This window comes from Scyliorhinus torazame, chromosome 7, assembly GCF_047496885.1.
Source record: "Scyliorhinus torazame isolate Kashiwa2021f chromosome 7, sScyTor2.1, whole genome shotgun sequence".
Taxonomy (NCBI): Eukaryota; Metazoa; Chordata; class Chondrichthyes; order Carcharhiniformes; family Scyliorhinidae; genus Scyliorhinus; species Scyliorhinus torazame.
In genome coordinates, this window is record NC_092713.1 from 107,115,616 (window position 1) to 107,134,990 (window position 19,375).

The following is a 19,375-nucleotide window of genomic DNA, read 5'->3' on the forward strand; positions in this document are numbered from 1 at the left end:
AATATGGTGGAGACATGAGCTAGTCACAACTTGGTCAGCCAGCATTAAAACAAAAAAAAAATTGAAACTTGACCCTTTCCATTAATGCACCATACTTTCAATTGTACTTTTTCCTGTTTTCTCAACCTTCCCATCCTGCAGGCACAGATACCTTGCTGGTGTACAATTCCATAACCCTTTAATGTCTGGACCCACTATGAGCCTTGCCGGAGAATACTAGTAGGCTTTTTGACTGGGACAAGCCCAATGCTCTCCTTGACCACTGGCATAGATATGGAATTCCAGCAGCTAGATAGTGATCAGGATCAGCAAATTGACACCCAGAAACTGAGGCCAACTGTGGACACCTCAATTAGATGATGTAACTCAGTGCAAATCAGAGATCAAACTAAAGACCTTCCTGATCTGTAAGGCTCAGACACCATTGGATAAACTTGCTGAGTCATCAGGGAGCAGCCATTGTCTGGTTTTGAAATTATGAAAGTAAATTAAAAAGTTAAAATGCAATTGATTCCAATCTTCTTTCCTTGGTTAAAACCACTGTCAGCCAATCCAAGTGGTGGACATTTAATTTATTCATCTAAGTACAGTGAATTTTAAATCTTCATATTGGATACAGTATACCTGGAATGATTTTCTGCTATCCACTTTCCCAAAGCAAGCAATCGCTGATGGCGTGTCCTTAGTTGCTGCCCTTCCTTGTCTCCCACTATTCCTTGGTGCCCGCTCGAGAAATCCAGATTTCTTTACAAGAATGAAATACATCAACGTATAGAGCATCTTGAACAGATTCATTACACGAAACAAAACAATGGAAGTAAAGAAAATCCTCAGAAACACAAGCATAAATGATAACCAAAATACAGTAACCAAATAACTTCAGCAAATGGAGAAATTTGGGGGAGAAATAAGCAGCAAATAGAGAAATTTGGAGAAAAAATAGGCCATGCAAAGAACCAAGAAATGTGTCATCTATCTTTAGAATCCTATTTCTCTCTTTTTATTTTAAATTAAAAGGATTGCATTTTAAAGACACCTCTGCCACTCATCCTCTAAAGTCAGAAAAACATTAGAACACAGTTAAGAAATCCAAACGGGTGAGATACAGCTAGATATGAAGATACATGTGCGACTGACAGTCCACGAGGTAATAGGAACCCAGTATGTGCAGGACAGGGGGGGGGGGGGTCCTCTCCAGAGGTGGTGCCAGACCTGACTATTTCCAGCAGTTCCTCTTTTTATTTCAGATTTCTAGCATCTGCAATACTTTGCAATTGTGACAGAATAAAAAGGCTTCAGTTATTGTGGATTTATAATGATAGGTTTGAGAGAGAGAATATACTCTGCAGATCTGAGTGAGACTAATCAGTGTATTAGCTACCAAGGTAAGGGATGTCTCCAATCAGCTGGATAAAAAGTGTTATGATCCTTGACTAGACCCTCCCAAGTCCTTGGTAAAATCCAGTTGGGGACCAATAACCTTTTGATTAAAGTGAACAAAATTTGAGAGCCAAGAGAATAAAGCCACACAATTTCACAGGTTTTGAACAAACCAAAATAAACTACTATACAAGGTCAGGAAGATAAAAGAATCTACAATATTTTTCTTACACTCAAACATTCAAGGTTAAGAGGTACATGTGAATCAACAAGCAAATTATGGTCGAACTCACACTGCATAATAAGATGACAGATGTGAACAAGACAGATCCCATGGATTTCCTAGCAAGCCATCAATAAATGTTGAGTCAACTAATCCAATTGAAACTCTGACTCAGGATTCCAGTCTTGACCTTTGAACTTTCTCCAAATGCCGCTCCAACTAGGTTGGCCTCAATGATAGCCCAGCTTGAGGGTTTCAATCTCATCTGCTGAAATTTTGTTCCGCCGGATTCCTAAATCTGCATTCCAACAGGAACTCAAGTACAACTTCAGCATTTCGGCCATGACGAACAGAAGACCAATGTTCAATGGGGTACCCTTGCTCTTGACGGCCTGGAGCATGGGGCCACCAATCTTCTATTGCCTCCTTCGATCACCAGGGCTTCTCCAGATCTCTCTTCGATTGCCAGGGCATCTCCAGAGCCCTCTCTACTCAAGATCTGCTAGCCGCGGCCCTTTTTCTTCTTGGAGCTTCTTTATTTGCTCCTCTAGCTTCTTGACTGAGACTTCACCTAGTACCCTCTCCTTTTTCCTTGTCTGGGACTCTCGACTGTGGGGCTCTGCTCCTGGGTCATTTGATCTGGTTTTCATTCTATTTTTTCCTTTTTGCAAAAGCGTCCTGGGCCCGCAGTCAGCCCAAAGAACTTCAAAACACTGGACAGCCACACACACACACACACACACACACGAAATCCACACAGACTGTCAGGACTGGAGTTCTCTACTCCCATTACACAAGAATGTAAGTTGGATCTCATAATAGAAAGGGAAGGGAGACATATCAGTTATGATCCATATTGGAATAAATGACATACGAACAAGAGGTCGTCCTGCTGTGTGTGTATCAGGAGTATCAGTTTGGCATTAACTTGAATAGCAAGAACAATCTCAAGATTGTAATCCAAGCCACATGCTGGTTGACTTGGGTATAAATAGATCAGGAAAATCAAGCAAAAAAAATTTTTTTTAATGTGAGAAGTACATCACAGGCAGCTTAGGGAGTTACTGAAATAAAACCTATTGGCACAAATGCACATAGCATAAAAAACAAAAAAAGTTAGAAGACCAAATCCAACTGAAAGGATATGAATTGGTAGCCATTCGAGGCTTGGGTGCATGCTAGGCATGGTTGGGAACTAAATGTTCCAGACCATAGGATCTTCAGAAAGGACAAGGAAATTGGTAGGGATGTAGTTACCTCGGTACACGCGACAATAAACAAATCCAATCCAATAGTCAAGGTTGGAGCATTTGCAACCATCTTCAGCCAAAAGTGCCAAGTGATGGGCAGCACTATTGCTTCACAGCACTAGGGTCCCAGGTTCGATTCCTGGCTTGGTTCACTGTGTGTGGAGTCTGCACGTTCTCCCTGTGTCTGCATGGGTTTCCTCCCACAAGTCGAGGAAGACGTGCTGTTAGGTAATTTGAACAGTCTGAATTCTCCCTCCGTGTACCCGAACAGGCGCCGGAATGTGGCGACTAGGGGATTATTACAGTAACTTCATTGCAGTGCTAATGTAAGCCTACTTGTGACAATAAAGATTATAACATCCTCCAGAGATTCCTAGCACCTCAAATGCCAGTCTTCAGCCAATTCAACTCACTCCACGCCATATGAGGAAACAACTGTAGGCACCGGATACCTGCAAAGGCCACGGACCATGACAATATGCCGGAAATAGTACTGAAGACTTGGGCTCCAGAACTAGCTCGACTACAGGGGCTGGTTTAGCAGTGGGCTAAACAGCTGGCTTGTAATGCAGAACAGGGCCAGCTGCGCGCATTCAATTCCCGTACTGGCCTCCCTGAACAGACGCCCCCGAACAGGTGCCGGAATGTGACGACTAGGGGCTTTTCACAGTAACTTCATTGAAGCCTACTTGTGACAATTAGCTATTATTATTATTAAGCCGTTCCAGTACAGCTACAACACCAACAGCATGGAAAATTGCCCGGATATGTCCTGTCCACAAAACGTAGGACAAATCCAACCCAGCCACTGCCCTTGACAGCAAGGTAACATTTAATTGAGTGCAGCATCAAAGAGTTAGCAAATTTGAATCAAGGGGGAAACTCACCACTAGTTAGAATCACACCTAACATAAGGAAGATGGTTGATGTTGCTGGTAGTCAACCATCTCGGTCGTAGGATATCACTGCAGGAATTTCTCAGGGTAGTGTCCTCGACCCGATCATCACCCGCCTCAATGACCATCCCACTATAAGGTCAGAAGTGGAGGTGTTTGCTGATCTTTGCACACTTCGCACTGTTCACGATTCCTCTGACACTGAAGCAGTCCGTATTCACATGCAGCAACATTCAGATTTGGACGGATTAGCATTCATACCACACAAGTACCAACCAATGACCATGTCCAGCAAGAGAGAATCTAACCATTTCCCCATGACAACAGTATTATCATCAATGAATCCCCCACCAATGTCATCCATGGGGTTACAGTGACCAGAAATAGAACTGGACCAGTCTTGTAAATACCATGTGGCTGTAAGTGCAGCTCAGATGCTGGAATTTCTGTGGCAAGCAACTTCTCTCTCGACTCTCCAAAGCCTGTCCACTATCTACAGGGCATAAGTCGATGCCTGATGGAGTATTTCCCAATTGTCTGCAATAACTCAAGAAGCTTGGCATCATCCAGAACAAAGCAGCCCACTTAATTGGTACCTCTTCTCCACCGTAAACATTTTCTCCCTCCACCACCAATACCCAGTGGCAGCAGTGTGTATTAACTACAAGATGCAAAGCAGAAACCTTCAAGGCTACTTCGATGGCATCTTCCAAACCACAACTTCTGTAACCTAAAAGGACAAGGGAAGCAGGTGCACGAGAACTTACCAACTGCATGTGCCCACCAAAGCCACACATCACCGACTTGGAACTGTCAAGAGTCAAAATCTTGGAAGTGACTGTCTAACCGCACTGTGGGTGTACCTATGTGACATGAACTGCAGCAGTTCAAAAAGTCAGCTCACCTTCTGGAGGGCATTTAATGTTGGCAATAAAGCAGGCATAGCCAGTGATGCTCACATGTTATAAAAGAATGAATAAAAAATAAGGTCACGGTTCATCAGCAAGAGACGATACCAAGCTGGAAGCAAATGCAAAAAAAGTGAAATCCAGAGATTGAGATAACTAAAAAAAGTGCAAAATGCAATAGGAATTAAAACCTTGCAAACTACATCAAAACTGCCAGTAAAATGTTGATAAGTATATTGAGAAAGCATGTGGCAAGGAGCACATTAAAAGCAATACAGGTTAAACTATAATGGACAATAACAAAATGACAGATGTGTTAAATAAGTATTTTGTATCTGTTTAGATGGTATAGGATGATGATAAAATATCACATATACAAGGGAATGTAAAATAAATGAAGGTGAGGAAATTAATAGATTGAAAAAGCTTAAATAGATATGAAGGTTGACAAATCGCTAGAACTTGATCGGTTCCAGCTTCAGGTATTAAAAAAAATGATGTAACTGCAGCTGAGTTTGTAATAATTTTCATAGTCCTCTTGATTCAGGATTGGGAAGTTGTAAATGTCATTCTATTATGTAAACCGAGAGGGAGAGAGAGGTATTTGATAGGTTCCATACAAAGGGTCATCAAAAAATGAGAGCATATAGAATTGAAAGTAACCCGAGGCTACAGACTGAAAATTGGTTGAGAGGTCAGAGACAGAGTAGGGATAAGGAGAATAAAATATACTCTTGATTGGCAGGGTGCGACAAGTGGGTGTGACAAGTGGTGTTCCCCGGAGATCTGTACCATACACATCAATGACTTGGCTGAAGGAGAGTTATATATACAAGTTTGCAGATTACACCAAGTTAGGAGGAACAGTAAGTTGTGCAGATGGGAGCACAAGGTTGCAAGGGGACATAAACAGATTAACCCTATGGGCAAGGCTGTGACAGATGAGAGTTCAATATGCGAGGATGTGAGGTTATTCACATTGGGTATAAGACAAAGCACAATATTTTCTAAATGACGAGGAACGAGAAATTGCAAAGGAGCACAGGGAATTGGATTTCCAGATGTATAAATCACAATTTTACAACAGAGATTCAAAAATTAATTAACACGGCCAACAAAAACTTGGCCTTTGTTTCAAAGAAGCTGCAATACAAAGGGAAGTTACGCTTCAGTTGTATGGAGCCTTGGTCAGACTGCATCTGGAGTATTACATTCAGCTTTAGTCATTCTACTCCAGAAAAGGCATGCTAGCTTTAGAGTGGGTCCAGTGCAGATATATGAAAATTATACCATGGTTTAAAGGGTTAAATTAGGAGGGCAGGACACATAAACACAGGTCGTATTCCCTCAAGTTTAAGATTACTTGCGGTGCTTAAATTTCTGAAAGGGTTTGTCAGAGTGGGTAGAGACTCTCTCATGGTCTCGTGGGAAAATCAGGAAAAAGGGAACATAGTCTTACAATTAGAGCAACTTTGCACTGGAATGAAACAAGGAAGCACTTTACTTCACAAAAATGTTGGGGAAATGTGGAATTCTATTTTCTAAAAGAACCGGATATTGGGTCAGTCAATATTTGAGACTGATAATCATAATTTTTGTTATTAGTAAGAGCATCAAGGGATACGAAACAAATGTAGGTAAACAGAATTAAGGTACAGATCATCCATTATCTAATTAATTAGCAAACCAACAGGCTTGAAGGATTACATGTCTTATTCATGTTCTGGTGAAGAAGCCAAATTACTTTGTGTATAACCTGAAATGGTCAATGGTCATTGCCAAACAAGATAACCTATTCTTTTAAATTAAATAAATCTGCCAAACAAGTTTCCACTGATGCCTTTAAAATCATAACCATTTTATTTTACATTGAGACATTGAGTTAATATTAATCTTTCAGATGGCAACTTACTTTCTCAGCATCTCTCGCACTGTGTATATAAAATGTTTATAAATCTAGGTTTGATCGCTCTGAACCGTAATATATCAGCAACAAATTAACAAGTGTATTCTGGACTCAATGGACGACATGTAAAAAGGTCTCAATCTCACATTGTCTTCTTTTCCAACTCTCTTATTTAACCTAGTAAGTTACTTTTTTATCTAAACTGTTTCACTATTAAACTGGTACCAGTCCAGTCAGGGCAGACAAAATATAAAACAGAAAGGACCCAACACAATACGATGGCACAGTGGTTAGCACTGTTGCCTCACAACGCCAGGGATCTGGGTTCGATTTCAACCTTGTTTGCACATTCGCCCCATGCCTGTGTGGGTTTCCTCTGGGTGCTCTAGTTTCCTCCCAGTGTAAAGATGTGCATGTTAAGTGAATTGACTACGTTAAGTTGCCCCTTAGTGTCCAGCGGTTAGGTGGGGTTACGGGGATAGGGTACAGGAGTGGGTCTCGGTGGGGTGCTCTATGAGCAGACTCTATGAGCTGATGGGTCTCCTTCTGCACTGAAGGGATTCTATGACTATCCATTTCTATACAATATATGCTCTAGTTTCAACATCACTCACCTATAGTTTCTCTATGGGAGTGAAAGCAAGCGGCTTAAGAAGGTCTTTAAAAAGACATGTACGTGTGCAAACAGTGCTGCAGTGTTCTCTTTTAAGGAATTCTAGTTGTTTTTAAACGGTTAGTAAAAGATACCAAAACCAAAGCAACACCTTTCTTGACTACACAATTAGAAAACTACACTGAATTTGTCTTCTATTAACTAATTACACAGAGATCTGTCATTTATTTTTATTGATTAATGTAACCATGCGCTCCTTTTTCTTGTCCCCATGCCAAAGTTGGTAACCAAATCTGCTAAAATTCCAAACCTCAGTTGTCACCATTAAGATGCCATTAAATGAAGCTGCCTCCCCAGCAGCAGATTCTTTAAGCCAAACAATGCAGGCCTTTACAAACATCAATAACCTGCTCAGATAGGAAATTATAAAAAGAAACAGATTTCAAAGATTTAATATATTATTGAAGCATTCTTTTCAAGAAGGACAATTCATTATGGTCACAAAGTGCCATTCAGATTAACTGTTTGATGGTCTATTCCAATGGCACATAAAGGGGTATTATATAACCGCAAGTTATGTAGAAGTTCCCATGTTCCTATATGTCCAAGGCTTCAGATATCCAAGGGAAAAAAAAGATGTAAAGCTAATGAAAAGATATCAAGCCCAGTTATCAAAAGCCTGGTTAAGAGATGGATTTTAAAGAAAGTCTGAGGGGGCTGCAGAGTTGGAATATAGAAACATTTAAGCAGAGAATTCCAGAATGTGGGGCTTAGGCATCTGAATGCATAGCTATCAACAAAGGAAAGATGGATTGCACAAGTGGGGGGAGTTCGAGAAACAACAAGCTGTTGAGATGGGATTTCTACCACTGGAGGAGCTTCAAGGGAGGGCCAAGGTCATGAATGGATTTAAACACAAGTATAGGAATTTTAAACTGAAGATGCTAGAAAACCATAAAGCAACGTAGGTCAGCAAAAATTGGGGTGACAGACATGCAGGCCTTGGTGTGCAATAGAATATAGGTTGCAGAGCTGTAGATAAACTGAAGTTAAAGAGGGTGGAGCCATGAAAACAATGGGGATGACAAAGATATGAATAGGGGTTTGAGTGGCAGTTGAGTTAAGGTCTTGTTGGAGGCAGGTTCGAGATAGGAGTAGGCATTCAAGATGGAGATTATGGGATCTGAAACCAGGTCAAATAAGACTCTTGGAATTTGAATGGATAAATTAGAAGATAGACGACTCTGCAGTTGGAAAATATTTGTGTAATTAGTTCACCAGAATGTGAGAAATGTTACATTATGAATGCGAGGTTAGTTAAAAGGTCCAATAACAGTTGGACGTTTAGCTGTTGTCTTAATTATTTTCACTTGCGATAATTGCACATTGGAAGTAATGAAAGCAGGGCAATTTTATAATTTTGCAACCCTAGAATAAAATCTGGGGAGGGAGATTAGTTCTGATTCTTACATTTTCATTCAATTCAGTGAATGAATTGTTCCACCAGCAAAACACACTGAATTCAAAAATAGTTAAATAAAATCAGCATGATTCTTATTGTATATGCAGAAGTTTGTCACTGACTTTTACCCAGTTAACGTCTTAAAAATTAAATGCTGAGATGAAGTACATTAAACCACATATGTAGGCAAGATAAATAGACTTGTATGATATATAGGGAAAAAAATCTTCACCAGTCATCGAGTCCACAACTTAAAACAAAGTTATTCTGATCTCTAAGTGCAGAGGGTTGCTGGAATTTTCTAGTAAAGGCAATGGGAGCAGAATCTTTACAAAAGCAAAATATGGCTGATGTTGAAAATCTGAAAAAACAGAAAATGCTGGAAATGGTTAGCAGGTATGGCAGAGAGAGAAATATAGTTAACATTTCAGTCTAAGGCTTTTCATCAAAAGCTGTTTTCACATGCTTGAAACGTTAATCCTTTTTCTCTCTCAATAGATGCTGCCAGAATTGCTAATGCCGTAACAGCTTTTTAAAAGGGAAGAGAACTCAGAGACATGGGTGGGGGCGGTAAGGTGGCGGACATATACAGGGAGATGAGGGACGAGTGGGAGATCATGGTAGATGAGCTGAAAGGGAAATGGGAAGAAGAACTGGGGGAGGAGATTGAGGAGGGGCTGTGGGCTGATGCCCTACGTAGGGTAAACTCATCGTCCTCGTGTGCCAGGCTAAGCCTGATACAATTTAAGGTGCTACACAGGGCGCATATGACTGGAGCACGGCTTAGTAAATTTTTTGGGGTAGAGGATAGGTGTGCGAGATGCTCGAGAGGCCCAGTGAATGACACCCACATGTTCTGGTCATGCCCGGCACTACAGGGGTTCTGGGTGGGGGTGGCAAAGGTGCTTTCGAAGGTGGTGGGGGTCCGGGTCGAACCAAGCTGGGGGTTGGCTATATTTGGGGTTGCAGAAGAGCCGAGAGTGCAGGAGGCGAGAGAGGCTGACGTGTTGGCCTTTGCGTCCCTTGTAGCCCGGCGCAGGATATTGTTAATGTGGAAGGAAGCCAAACCCCCGGGGGTGGAGACCTGGATAAATGATATGGCAGGGTTCATAAAGTTAGAACGGATTAAGTTTGTGTTAAGGGGTTCGGCTCAGGGATTCACCAGGCGGTGGCAACCGTTCGTTGACTACCTCACAGAAAGATAGAGGGAATGGAAAAGAAGTAGATAACAGCAGCAACCAAGGGGGGAGGTGGGGGTGGGGGGGAGGAGGAATCGGACGGACTCTCAGGGATGTTAATGTATATGTATAGGTATTTGGTATATGTAATTGTATATTGGATTGTATTTTTGGAGAGTATTTATTTTGGACAAGGCAGTTGCCATTTAGTTTTGTTTTTTGTTTTTGTTTATATATTACTTATTTATCTGTTTAAAACTGGCCACGGTTATTTATATTGCTTTATTGTTGTGTAAAAGAAACACTACGTATTGTTATGTTTGGCCAAAAAACTTGAATAAAATATATTTTTTTTTAAAAAGGGAAGAGAAAAGGTTTGGCGAAAAAACAGTGAAATGAAATTATCTGAAAACTATGGTCTCCTTCTGTACTGCAAAACTTTATGATTCAAGTCAGATCAGAGCACCAGAGGAATTGAAATTATGATGTGATAAGTAATTTGATGCTGGTCTTTAGAAGGTGTTCTGTGCTCAAATATTTCAAATAATTCATTTGTGATAGTAGTAGATTAAAACTGTGGAGGACAAGGACTTGTTCAAAATATAGTTTGATTTTAGGCTGGTTGGGTTGGTACGAGATACTTGATGGGCCAAGATGTATCTTCCTTTTCCTGTACATTCTTATGAAACTAGTCACAACAAAGTAGGCCTTCTTTAAAAGGACCATGCCAATCAAGTGCATGTTATATTACACTTATGTTTAAAAAGTGTTTTTACCTTAATGAAGGTCTGAGTGCAAGAAATCCCTGCAGTTCAAATTCTTCAGGAAGAGGAGTTGCTGTAAAGGTGATTGGGAAGAGAAAAAAAGGAGAAATAATAGTATTAGGCAAATATTTTCAAAGTTTAGTCATTTAACCTTTGTTTTGGACATTTGTAGAATTGTCTCCTATTCGGATTATAAAAATCAACTGGAAACGCGCAAGAATTTCAAACATGTATTGTCATAGAATTTACAGTGCAAAAGGAGGGTATTCGGCCCATCGAGTCTGCACCAGCTCTTGGAAAGAGCGCCCTACATAAATCCACCATATCCCCGTAACCCAGTAACCCGAGCTAACCTTTTTTTCTTGGACACTAAGGGCAATTTATCATGGCCAATGCACCTAACCTGCACATCTTTGGATTGTGGGAGGAAACCGGAGCACCGGAGAAAACCCACGCAGACACGGGTGAACATGCAGACTCCACACAGTGACCCAAGCCGTGAATTAGTTTAAGAATTTCGCTCAGCAATTAAGTAAACATTTATGTAAACATTTATTTAATGGCAGAGAAGGGATAACAAGGACAAACTTCTACTTAATCTCTCTTGCAGTATAGTTCTACTCAGATGCCGTTAATGGCAATGTTGCCAAAGCCAATAGGAATATCCAACATATTTTGGGAAAGACTCTTCTATATGGTTTTCTCAATTAGAACATACAGTGCAGAAGGTGGCCATTCGATCCCCTTAACCCCTCACTTCCACTCTATCCCCGTAACCCAATAGCCCCTCCTAACCTTTTCGGTCACTAAAGGTAATTTATCACAGCCAATCCACCTAACCTGCACGTCTTTGGACTGTGGGAGGAAATCAGAGCAACCAGAGGAAACCCGCGCGGACACAGGGAGAACGTGCAGACTCCGCACAGACAGTGACCCAGCGGGGAATCGAACCTGGGTCCCTGGTGCTGCGAAGCCACAGTGCTGTCCACTTGTGCTACCGTGCAATCAGTTCTAGAGCATTCACATGCGAAGAACATCAAAAGCTGCTCAAGCTGGTCATAGACAAGATCCCCTTTAATTTGGTACCTAATAATCAAGGGAACAGGGTTTCTTGAAATGCAAACAGCGGAAAAGAGGTGGTTTAGTGTTAATAATAATCACTTGTCACAAGTAGGCTTCAATGAAGTTACCGTGAAAAGCCCCTAGTCTCCACATTCCGGCACCTGTTCGGGAAGGCCGGTACGGGAATTGAACCCGTGCTGCTGGCCTTGTTCTGCATTACAAGCCAGCTGTTTAGCCCACAGTGCATGTTATTAGACATGCTTAAAAATGCATACATCTTCCCTCCTAAGGATTGATATTTCTTCAGAGCTTCTCCCTAAATTTTCAGTGCGGAGGCAAGGACAGACTATGTCACTACATTTTCTTCTTCAAAATAGTTACAATGTGGAAGGAAAATGGCTCAATAGAGAATTGCAACATTAGAGGGGGAAACTGCCATTGAACAGTTCTTGGCCATCTCTAATCAATCAGATCAAGAGCATATTTGCCTCTCAGCCCTCAAGTGTTTGGTCTGGGCTACAAAGAAGTTTCAAAGAAAAAATAACCCAAGGTGGAGTAAAATAGAGTGCTTCAAAATAAAGTTTATACCATTTATGTTTGAAAGATTGAAACACAATATTATCACAGTAGTTCCTCATAAGTGTTTGGCCTTACTCGGAATCATTGAATTGCAATGCAGACATGTGTCCACATTTGTGACTGCTCAGTAATTTTAAAACATACTGAATCAAAATTACCTCACCTTCCAATGAAAGTTCTTTAGGCTCTACACAATGCATCCATTTTTTCCCTTAATGTTTAGAATTAATTGTTCATAATTTCAAAAGCAACAAACCTTACCATTAAAATCAGAAAGGTCATCTTCCTGTGGATGAAAGCTGTTCAGCAATGATACAATCCAGGGCCAAATGCTGATGGAAAAATGCAAAATTTTAATGAAATGAAATTGCAATCCTGGGTGTTACACATCCTACCACACTCTAAATTGGCAAGTCCGTTCTTGAGAAAGACCATGGGAAAGTCTTTTGAATCGAGGAAGAGAAAAATGACTATTGCATTAAGTGGAACAATACCAATGTTGAATGGATGTTTTGGCCACCCTGTCTAAGGTGGTACACAAAAGCTAAGAGACAACCCTCTGGCACCTCAAACTTGCTGCTTTCAATAAGATATAGTTGATCTTTGATCCAAATTCCATTTTTGCACCTCATTCCCCTGTTCCTCAATTTCCCAGGGTTCTAAATATCTATCGCTCTCAGTCCTGAATATACTCAATGACTGAGCATCCATAACTCGCTGGGACAGAGAATTCCAAAGATTCACAACCCTCTTGAGTAAAGGGGTTTCTCCTCATCTCAGTCTTAAATGATCAACCCCTTCTCCTGAGGCTAAGCTCCCTGGTTCTAAACTCTCAACACACCCGCAGATTCCTTAATGAGATCAATATTAATTCTTCTAAACTCCATCAAGTATAGGCCCAATCGACTCAACTTCTCATAGGACAATGCTATCATCCCAGGAAACAATCTAGTGAACCTTTGCCACACTTCTTCCGAAGTATATTCTTCCTTGGGCAAGGAGACCAAAATTGTGCATTGCACAGATGCAATTTCAGCAAACTCCTGTGCACTTGGCAGCGGGATTTCCTTACCCTTGCATTCTAGCTCTTTGCACTAGAGGCCAATATTCCATTTGCATTCCTAACTGCTTGCTGTACCTATATGTTAACTTTTTTGTGATTCACATACAAGGATATCCAGATCCCTCTGAACCACCAAATTCTGCAGTCTGTCTCCATTTAAAAAATATTCTGCTTTTCTGTTCTTTCAAGCAAAATGTATTTCCCATTTATGCTCCACCCGTCACTATACCCACTTACTTAACCTGTTTACATTGCTTTGCAACTCCGTTGTGTCCTGCTCATACCTCAATGTCCCACGCAGCTTTATATCACCACCAAACCTGGTCATATTACTCTCTACCTTAATCTAAGTCATTAATCTAGTTGTAAAAAGCTGAGGCCACAGTACTGATCTTTTTGACAATTTTCCAGTTTTAGAGATAATTGCCCATTTATTCCTGCTCTGTCCATTAACCTGTATTCTATTCATGTTAATATATTACCCCTCCACTTTATCCCAGAAGCCCTCATCTTATCCAACAACCTTGTGTGTCACTTTATGGGATACCTTTCAGAAATCTAGATATACTACATCTACTGATTCTCCTTTATCCACCATCAGTTACATCACAAAAATCTTTCAGACACTATTTCCCTTCCATAAAGACATAGAAAACCATATTATGCAGAGAAGAAGTGCCTTGTTAACATCTCTTTAATAATAGATTCCTTCATTTGCCCAACAGTTGATGCCAAGTTAATTGATTCATGGTTTCCCATTTTCTCTCTCCCTCCTTTTCTTGAATAGTGTTACATTTGTTACTTGCCAATCCTCTCCACTGACATTAATTACTTTTAAGTTCCTCAAACTCATTATCCCCTTTGCTTTCACTATTTTTGGTAAGCTTTTTGTGTCTTCTATTGCGAACATGAAGGGGACAACCTTTATGTTTTCTACTCTCTCAAATGTGTGGAAGCCCTTGCAATGTTTTTATTTTTATTGCTAACTTACTTTCATGTTCATTTTTTTCCCTTTTAGACACCTTTGGGTCATCTTTTGCTAGTTTCTAAAAAAAAGTCTCAATTCTCAGGCTTACAACTATTCTTCCCAACATTGTAAGCCTCTCTTTTAATGTAATGCAGTTATTAACTTCTTTAGTCAACCACTGGTAGATCACTTATAGATTGAAATCCCATATAGATTGAAATGAAATGTATTTTTGTTGAAAACTGCATTTTTAAAATATCTTTTCCACTGCTCATTTACCTCAATATCTTTCAGTATATTTTCCCTCAACATTAGCTAATTTGCCCATCATATACATGTACATGGCTTCAAGTGTGTCACTCTCAAATGTGATGTGAAATTTATCACATTATGGTCACTCGACCCCATACCAATAAAATGTGTCTCATATTACATAATAGAAGATCTCTTACAAATCTTTAACCCTGGTTGGCTTCACAAAATATTGTTCCAGGAGGCTATTTCAAATGCATTCTATGAATCTGTCCATCAGACTACTTTTGTCAATTTGGTTTGCCAAATCTGTATGAAGATTGAATTCCCCCATGATTATTGCACTCTCTTTCATTATTTTCTGATTAATACTCTATCCAATTGTACAGCTCGTGTTAGAGGCCTGTAAATGTTTTCTCAGCAGTGTTTTCTGTCTATTATTATTCCTTATCTCTAAACAACCAAGACAGGTGTAGCACAGACCAGATAAGGGCACAATAGTATTGTGATTATTGTATGGACTCTGGCCCAGTTTAAATTTCACAATGGCACGTTGTAACTAGTGGGCTGGTGTATAAAAATGCGAGCACAAAAGCGGTTGTATTGTTCTGAAATTCTAACTGGATCAGGATTGTCTTTTAGGAAAGAGAACCCACTCAAACTTGCCAACACCAGTCCCAATCCTAATGAAATGGCTTTGCAAGCCACCAAATTATTAGATCAATTATGGATGACATTGAATTCAGTCCCATCAATGTTACCCATGCCAAGAACAAATTAAAGTAGTAAAACTCTCAAAGTGCATCTAGTCTTCAAACAACTACTTCCATACTGCGCTTGTGGAATATTTTTATTTCCCACATCAGCCATCCTTAGAGATATTCAGAGCTCATAATTTAACACCATGATACACAAAAATGTGAATACCAGCAATTTATGAGAAACATGAAAATTTAAATAGCAGTCATTTATAGAGAAATGTGAACATCTTTGTGCTGCTCCTATTGAGAACAGGGCTGTGGCTATCTAAACTCACTTCACGTGGGACTGTTACAGCCAGTTCTAGAAGTGAAATAGCTGAATATGAACTCACAACGAATATCCGTATCTTTACATTATTTGCAAACACTATTAGTCAAAATAAATAATGATGGTCTGTGGAAGAACATATTGCTCCAAATGAAACCATTAACTACCAAAATGCTTGTATGCATGATGAAACTCCCAACAGATTCATAAATTAACTTATGAATGCATAAGCAGAAAGGTGAACTTAAATATTCCATCCATGAACCACAATATGGGACTAAATATTCCATCCATGAACCATAATATGGGTCTACATTTAAAACATGCTTAGAAGAAAACTGTACATCATCAATGCAAGAGAGAGGGTTGGGGGAGAAGAGGAAAAGAGGGTGTATATTCTATCTTCAGATCACTTAAAAGGTTTACTATTGAATATATTAAATTTGACTAGTTCTTCAAATTGAATACTTACTACTGTCTTTCTTCTAATGCACTCTCCTGAAAGACATTGGGTCTCAGTTTCAGCCAATCCAACGAAACTTTGACAGCAGGTAGTGGGCATTCACCCAAGGTTTCTTTAAGGTTCTCATCCTGTAATGCACACTTGCACATGACTCCAAGAAAAGACACTGGAAAATTATGGGAAAATTGATGCTCTTTAAAAAATTGAAAATCACGCTTATCTGCATTTTATGCTGATTTCATCTGAATAATTTAAATTAACAAAATGTTAAATATAAGCTACTCTTGGTGAAGTGATGAAATTAAGTGCTTCAAGTGGGTGCAAAGCCTAGATTGTTCCTAAACTACAAGCCTCTAGGGCAACAAAACAATGAATGATATATATTTTCTCCATTTCCCAAGTTTTTATAATTATGTTCTGAGGAAATTAATTTCAGATTTCCAGCAAGCCAGTTTTCCAGAAAGTCTGGCTTCATGTGCAGAGTCTTAAATTTGACATCAAGAAACTTCTGACTAGCATTGTAGGATCAGACACTCCAGGCTACTTTTACAATTTTGGCCTACGTACCAAAATAATTTCAGTTAATCTTGTAGACAGACTCATCAGTCAGGGCTCAGTTGTAGCCCTCTCATCACAGAATCCAAAGATCGTAGCATTAAAGCCTCATTGCAAAATCTGAGCATACAATTTAATTTATACCTCAGTGCATTATTGAGCAAGTTCAATTACAAATTATGAAAAAATGAAAATGAAAATCGCTTATTGTAAAAAGTAGGCCTCAAAATGAAGTTACTGTGAAAAGCCCCTAGTCGCCACAGTCCGGCGCCTGTTCGGGGAGGCTGGTACGGGAATTGAACCGTGCTGCTGGCTTGCCTTGGTCTGCTTTCAAAGCCAGCGATTTAGCCGTGCTAAATTGAGCTGTCTTTGAGGAAAGATGTTAAATTGAAATCCCACCTGTCCTTTCACATGGATGTAAAAGAACTACATGAATGAGTACAGGGCAGGCACTGTGGTATGAGGTGCTGCGGAGGGTGAATACCTCAACCTCGCGCGCGAGGCTGGGATTGATACAGTTGAAGGTGATGCAAAGGGCACATTTGACGAAGCCAAGGATGCGCTGGCTGTTTGAGTAGGGAGAAGATACTTGCGAACGGTGTGGGAGGGGCCCAGCTAATCATGTGCACATTTTCTGGTCCTGTCCGAAGTTGGGAGAAATTTTGGGGTCGTTTTTCAGCACCATGTCAGCGATCTTGCATGTGGAGTTGGAGCCGGGTCTCCTGTGGGCCATATTGGGGTGTCGGACCTGTCAGAGTTGCAGATGGGGGGCAGATGTTTTAGCCTTCGCCTTGTTGATCGCACGCAGGTGGGATCTGTAATGTAATGGAGTTCTGACATCTCAAGAAGGTAAATTTGTCCTAAGGGGGGCAAATGAGGGATTCCACAAAAGATGGGCTTGCTTTTTTTAAAAATGAATGAATACAGGGCAGTTCTCCTGATGTCTCTGTTAATATTCATCCTTCAACCAGAATATCTAAAAAGATGATTACCTGTTCATTTACCTCATTGTTGTTTCTAGAATTTTGTTCAATGCAGTTACATACATTACGTAGTAACTACACTTCATAAGCATATTGATTTTCAATTGCTTGGGTTGTCCTGAGCTTGTATAACACACTATATAACTAAGTGCATTATTTTCTTGAGACACACTCTAATATCTCTCAGGTCTTGTTGCACTCAAAAGACACCTTTAAACTAAAATACAACATGGCTGTCTAACAAGAAGTGTTGGACGGCACGGTAGCACGGTGGTTAACACTGTTGCTTCACAGCAACATGGTCCCAGGTCTATTCCCAGCTCAGGTCATAGTCTGTGCGAAGTCTGCACGTTCTCCCGTGTCTGCATGGGTTTCCTCTCCGGTTTCTTCCCACCAGTCCCGAAAGACGTGCCCGTTAGGTAATTTGGACATTCTGGATTCTCCCTCTGTGTACCCAAACAGGCGCCGGAATGATGCGACTAGGGGCGTTGCACAATAACTTTATTGCAGTGTTAACATAAGCTTACTTGTGGCAATAAAGATTATTACAAGATTTTTCATGATCCTATTTTGCAAAGCAAAAGATGTAACAATGGATGAGTGTCAGTATAAAACAAATATCAATTAGAAGGCAAATCACTAGCCCTTGAATTATAGAACTAAGTGAGCAAAGTGACTTTTAAGATCATTTCTGGAGTTTTCAGATCAACAGTTGCCACTGAAATTTCCAATTATAGTTAATATTTGCATTTGGAAAATTGGCAAGTTGCATGTAGTTTCGTCTTTAATAAGTTTCCATTCATCAATTATTTCTCTCTGCCCCAAAACCTGCAGGATAATTTGCATGTTTGCAATTAACCTTCAAAGGGAGAGAAAGACATTCAGTTGGCTACTTGAAATGTGAAATCTTTATTATAAATTCCTGAGAAATGTTATAATCTTCTGGTTCAGCAATGTTAATTTCCACTTATACAGTATGTCCAAATACAAAACGTTATTGCATGTCTACATTCTGATTTAAGCATATTGCCTCAATAGAAATACCAATTAAAACACAAGCTAGAAATAGATTGTTTTACTACACTTTTGCATCAATATAAAACCACCAGCACTGTGTGCCTGAAATGTTTCCCCTCACTCCAATGCGATCCAATGACAATAAAAATATAAAGAATGCATGGACACCTGTATAGCTAATCTTTAAACTACACTGCACTAAAGCCAACATTGATTTAGCATTCTGTCAACAGATTGCTTTGAAGTCCGTAAAACCACTCGGTCCATCTTATCCAGCCAGCCAGAGGACATCCAGGTGCCCTTTCTAATCCCACCTTCCTGCAGCATTTAAGGTGCAGATCCAGATACTTTTTAAGAAGAGTTTAGGGTCTCTACCTCCACCACCAACACAGGCAGCAAATTCCAGACTCTCACTATACGTAAAAGTTCTTCCTCATGTCCCCTCTACACCTTCTGCCACATCTTGAATCTAATGCCAATCTTTATCATTGTCACAAGTAGGCTTACATTAACACTGCAATGAAGTTACTATGAAAATCCACTAGTCGCCTTTTTGGGTACACCAAGAGAGAATTCAGAACGTCCAAATTACCTAACAGGATGTCTTTCGGGACTTGTGGGAGGAAACCGGAGCACCTGGAGGAAACCCACGCAGACACGGGGGAGAATGTGCAGATTCCACACAGAGACTCAAGTCCCGATTCTGGGACCCTGGCACTGTGAAGCAACAATGCTAACCACTGTGCTACCGTGCCGCCCGAGGCACTGTGTTAACCTATGCCCCCTGGTTCTAGAATTCTCCACCAGGGGAAGCAATTTTCTCCT

General features: G+C 40.3%; 1 protein-coding gene across 5 annotated transcripts in view; it reads right to left on the reverse strand.

The window, feature by feature from the left end:
• The window catches only part of smg7 (SMG7 nonsense mediated mRNA decay factor), a 197,609-nt gene that overhangs the window by 67,670 nt on the left and 110,564 nt on the right, over nucleotides 1-19,375 (reverse strand). For 4 of the 5 annotated variants that reach the window (XM_072511231.1, XM_072511229.1, XM_072511234.1 and 1 more), the window contains exons 10-13: nucleotides 16,005-16,161; nucleotides 12,483-12,553; nucleotides 10,593-10,653; nucleotides 625-744 (exon numbers count right to left, since the gene is read on the reverse strand). In XM_072511231.1, coding sequence (XP_072367332.1) covers nucleotides 625-744; nucleotides 10,593-10,653; nucleotides 12,483-12,553; nucleotides 16,005-16,161 — 409 coding nt within the window. The remainder of the gene's footprint in view (nucleotides 1-624; nucleotides 745-10,592; nucleotides 10,654-12,482; nucleotides 12,554-16,004; nucleotides 16,162-19,375) is intronic. The other variant, XM_072511232.1, reaches the window with a different exon arrangement.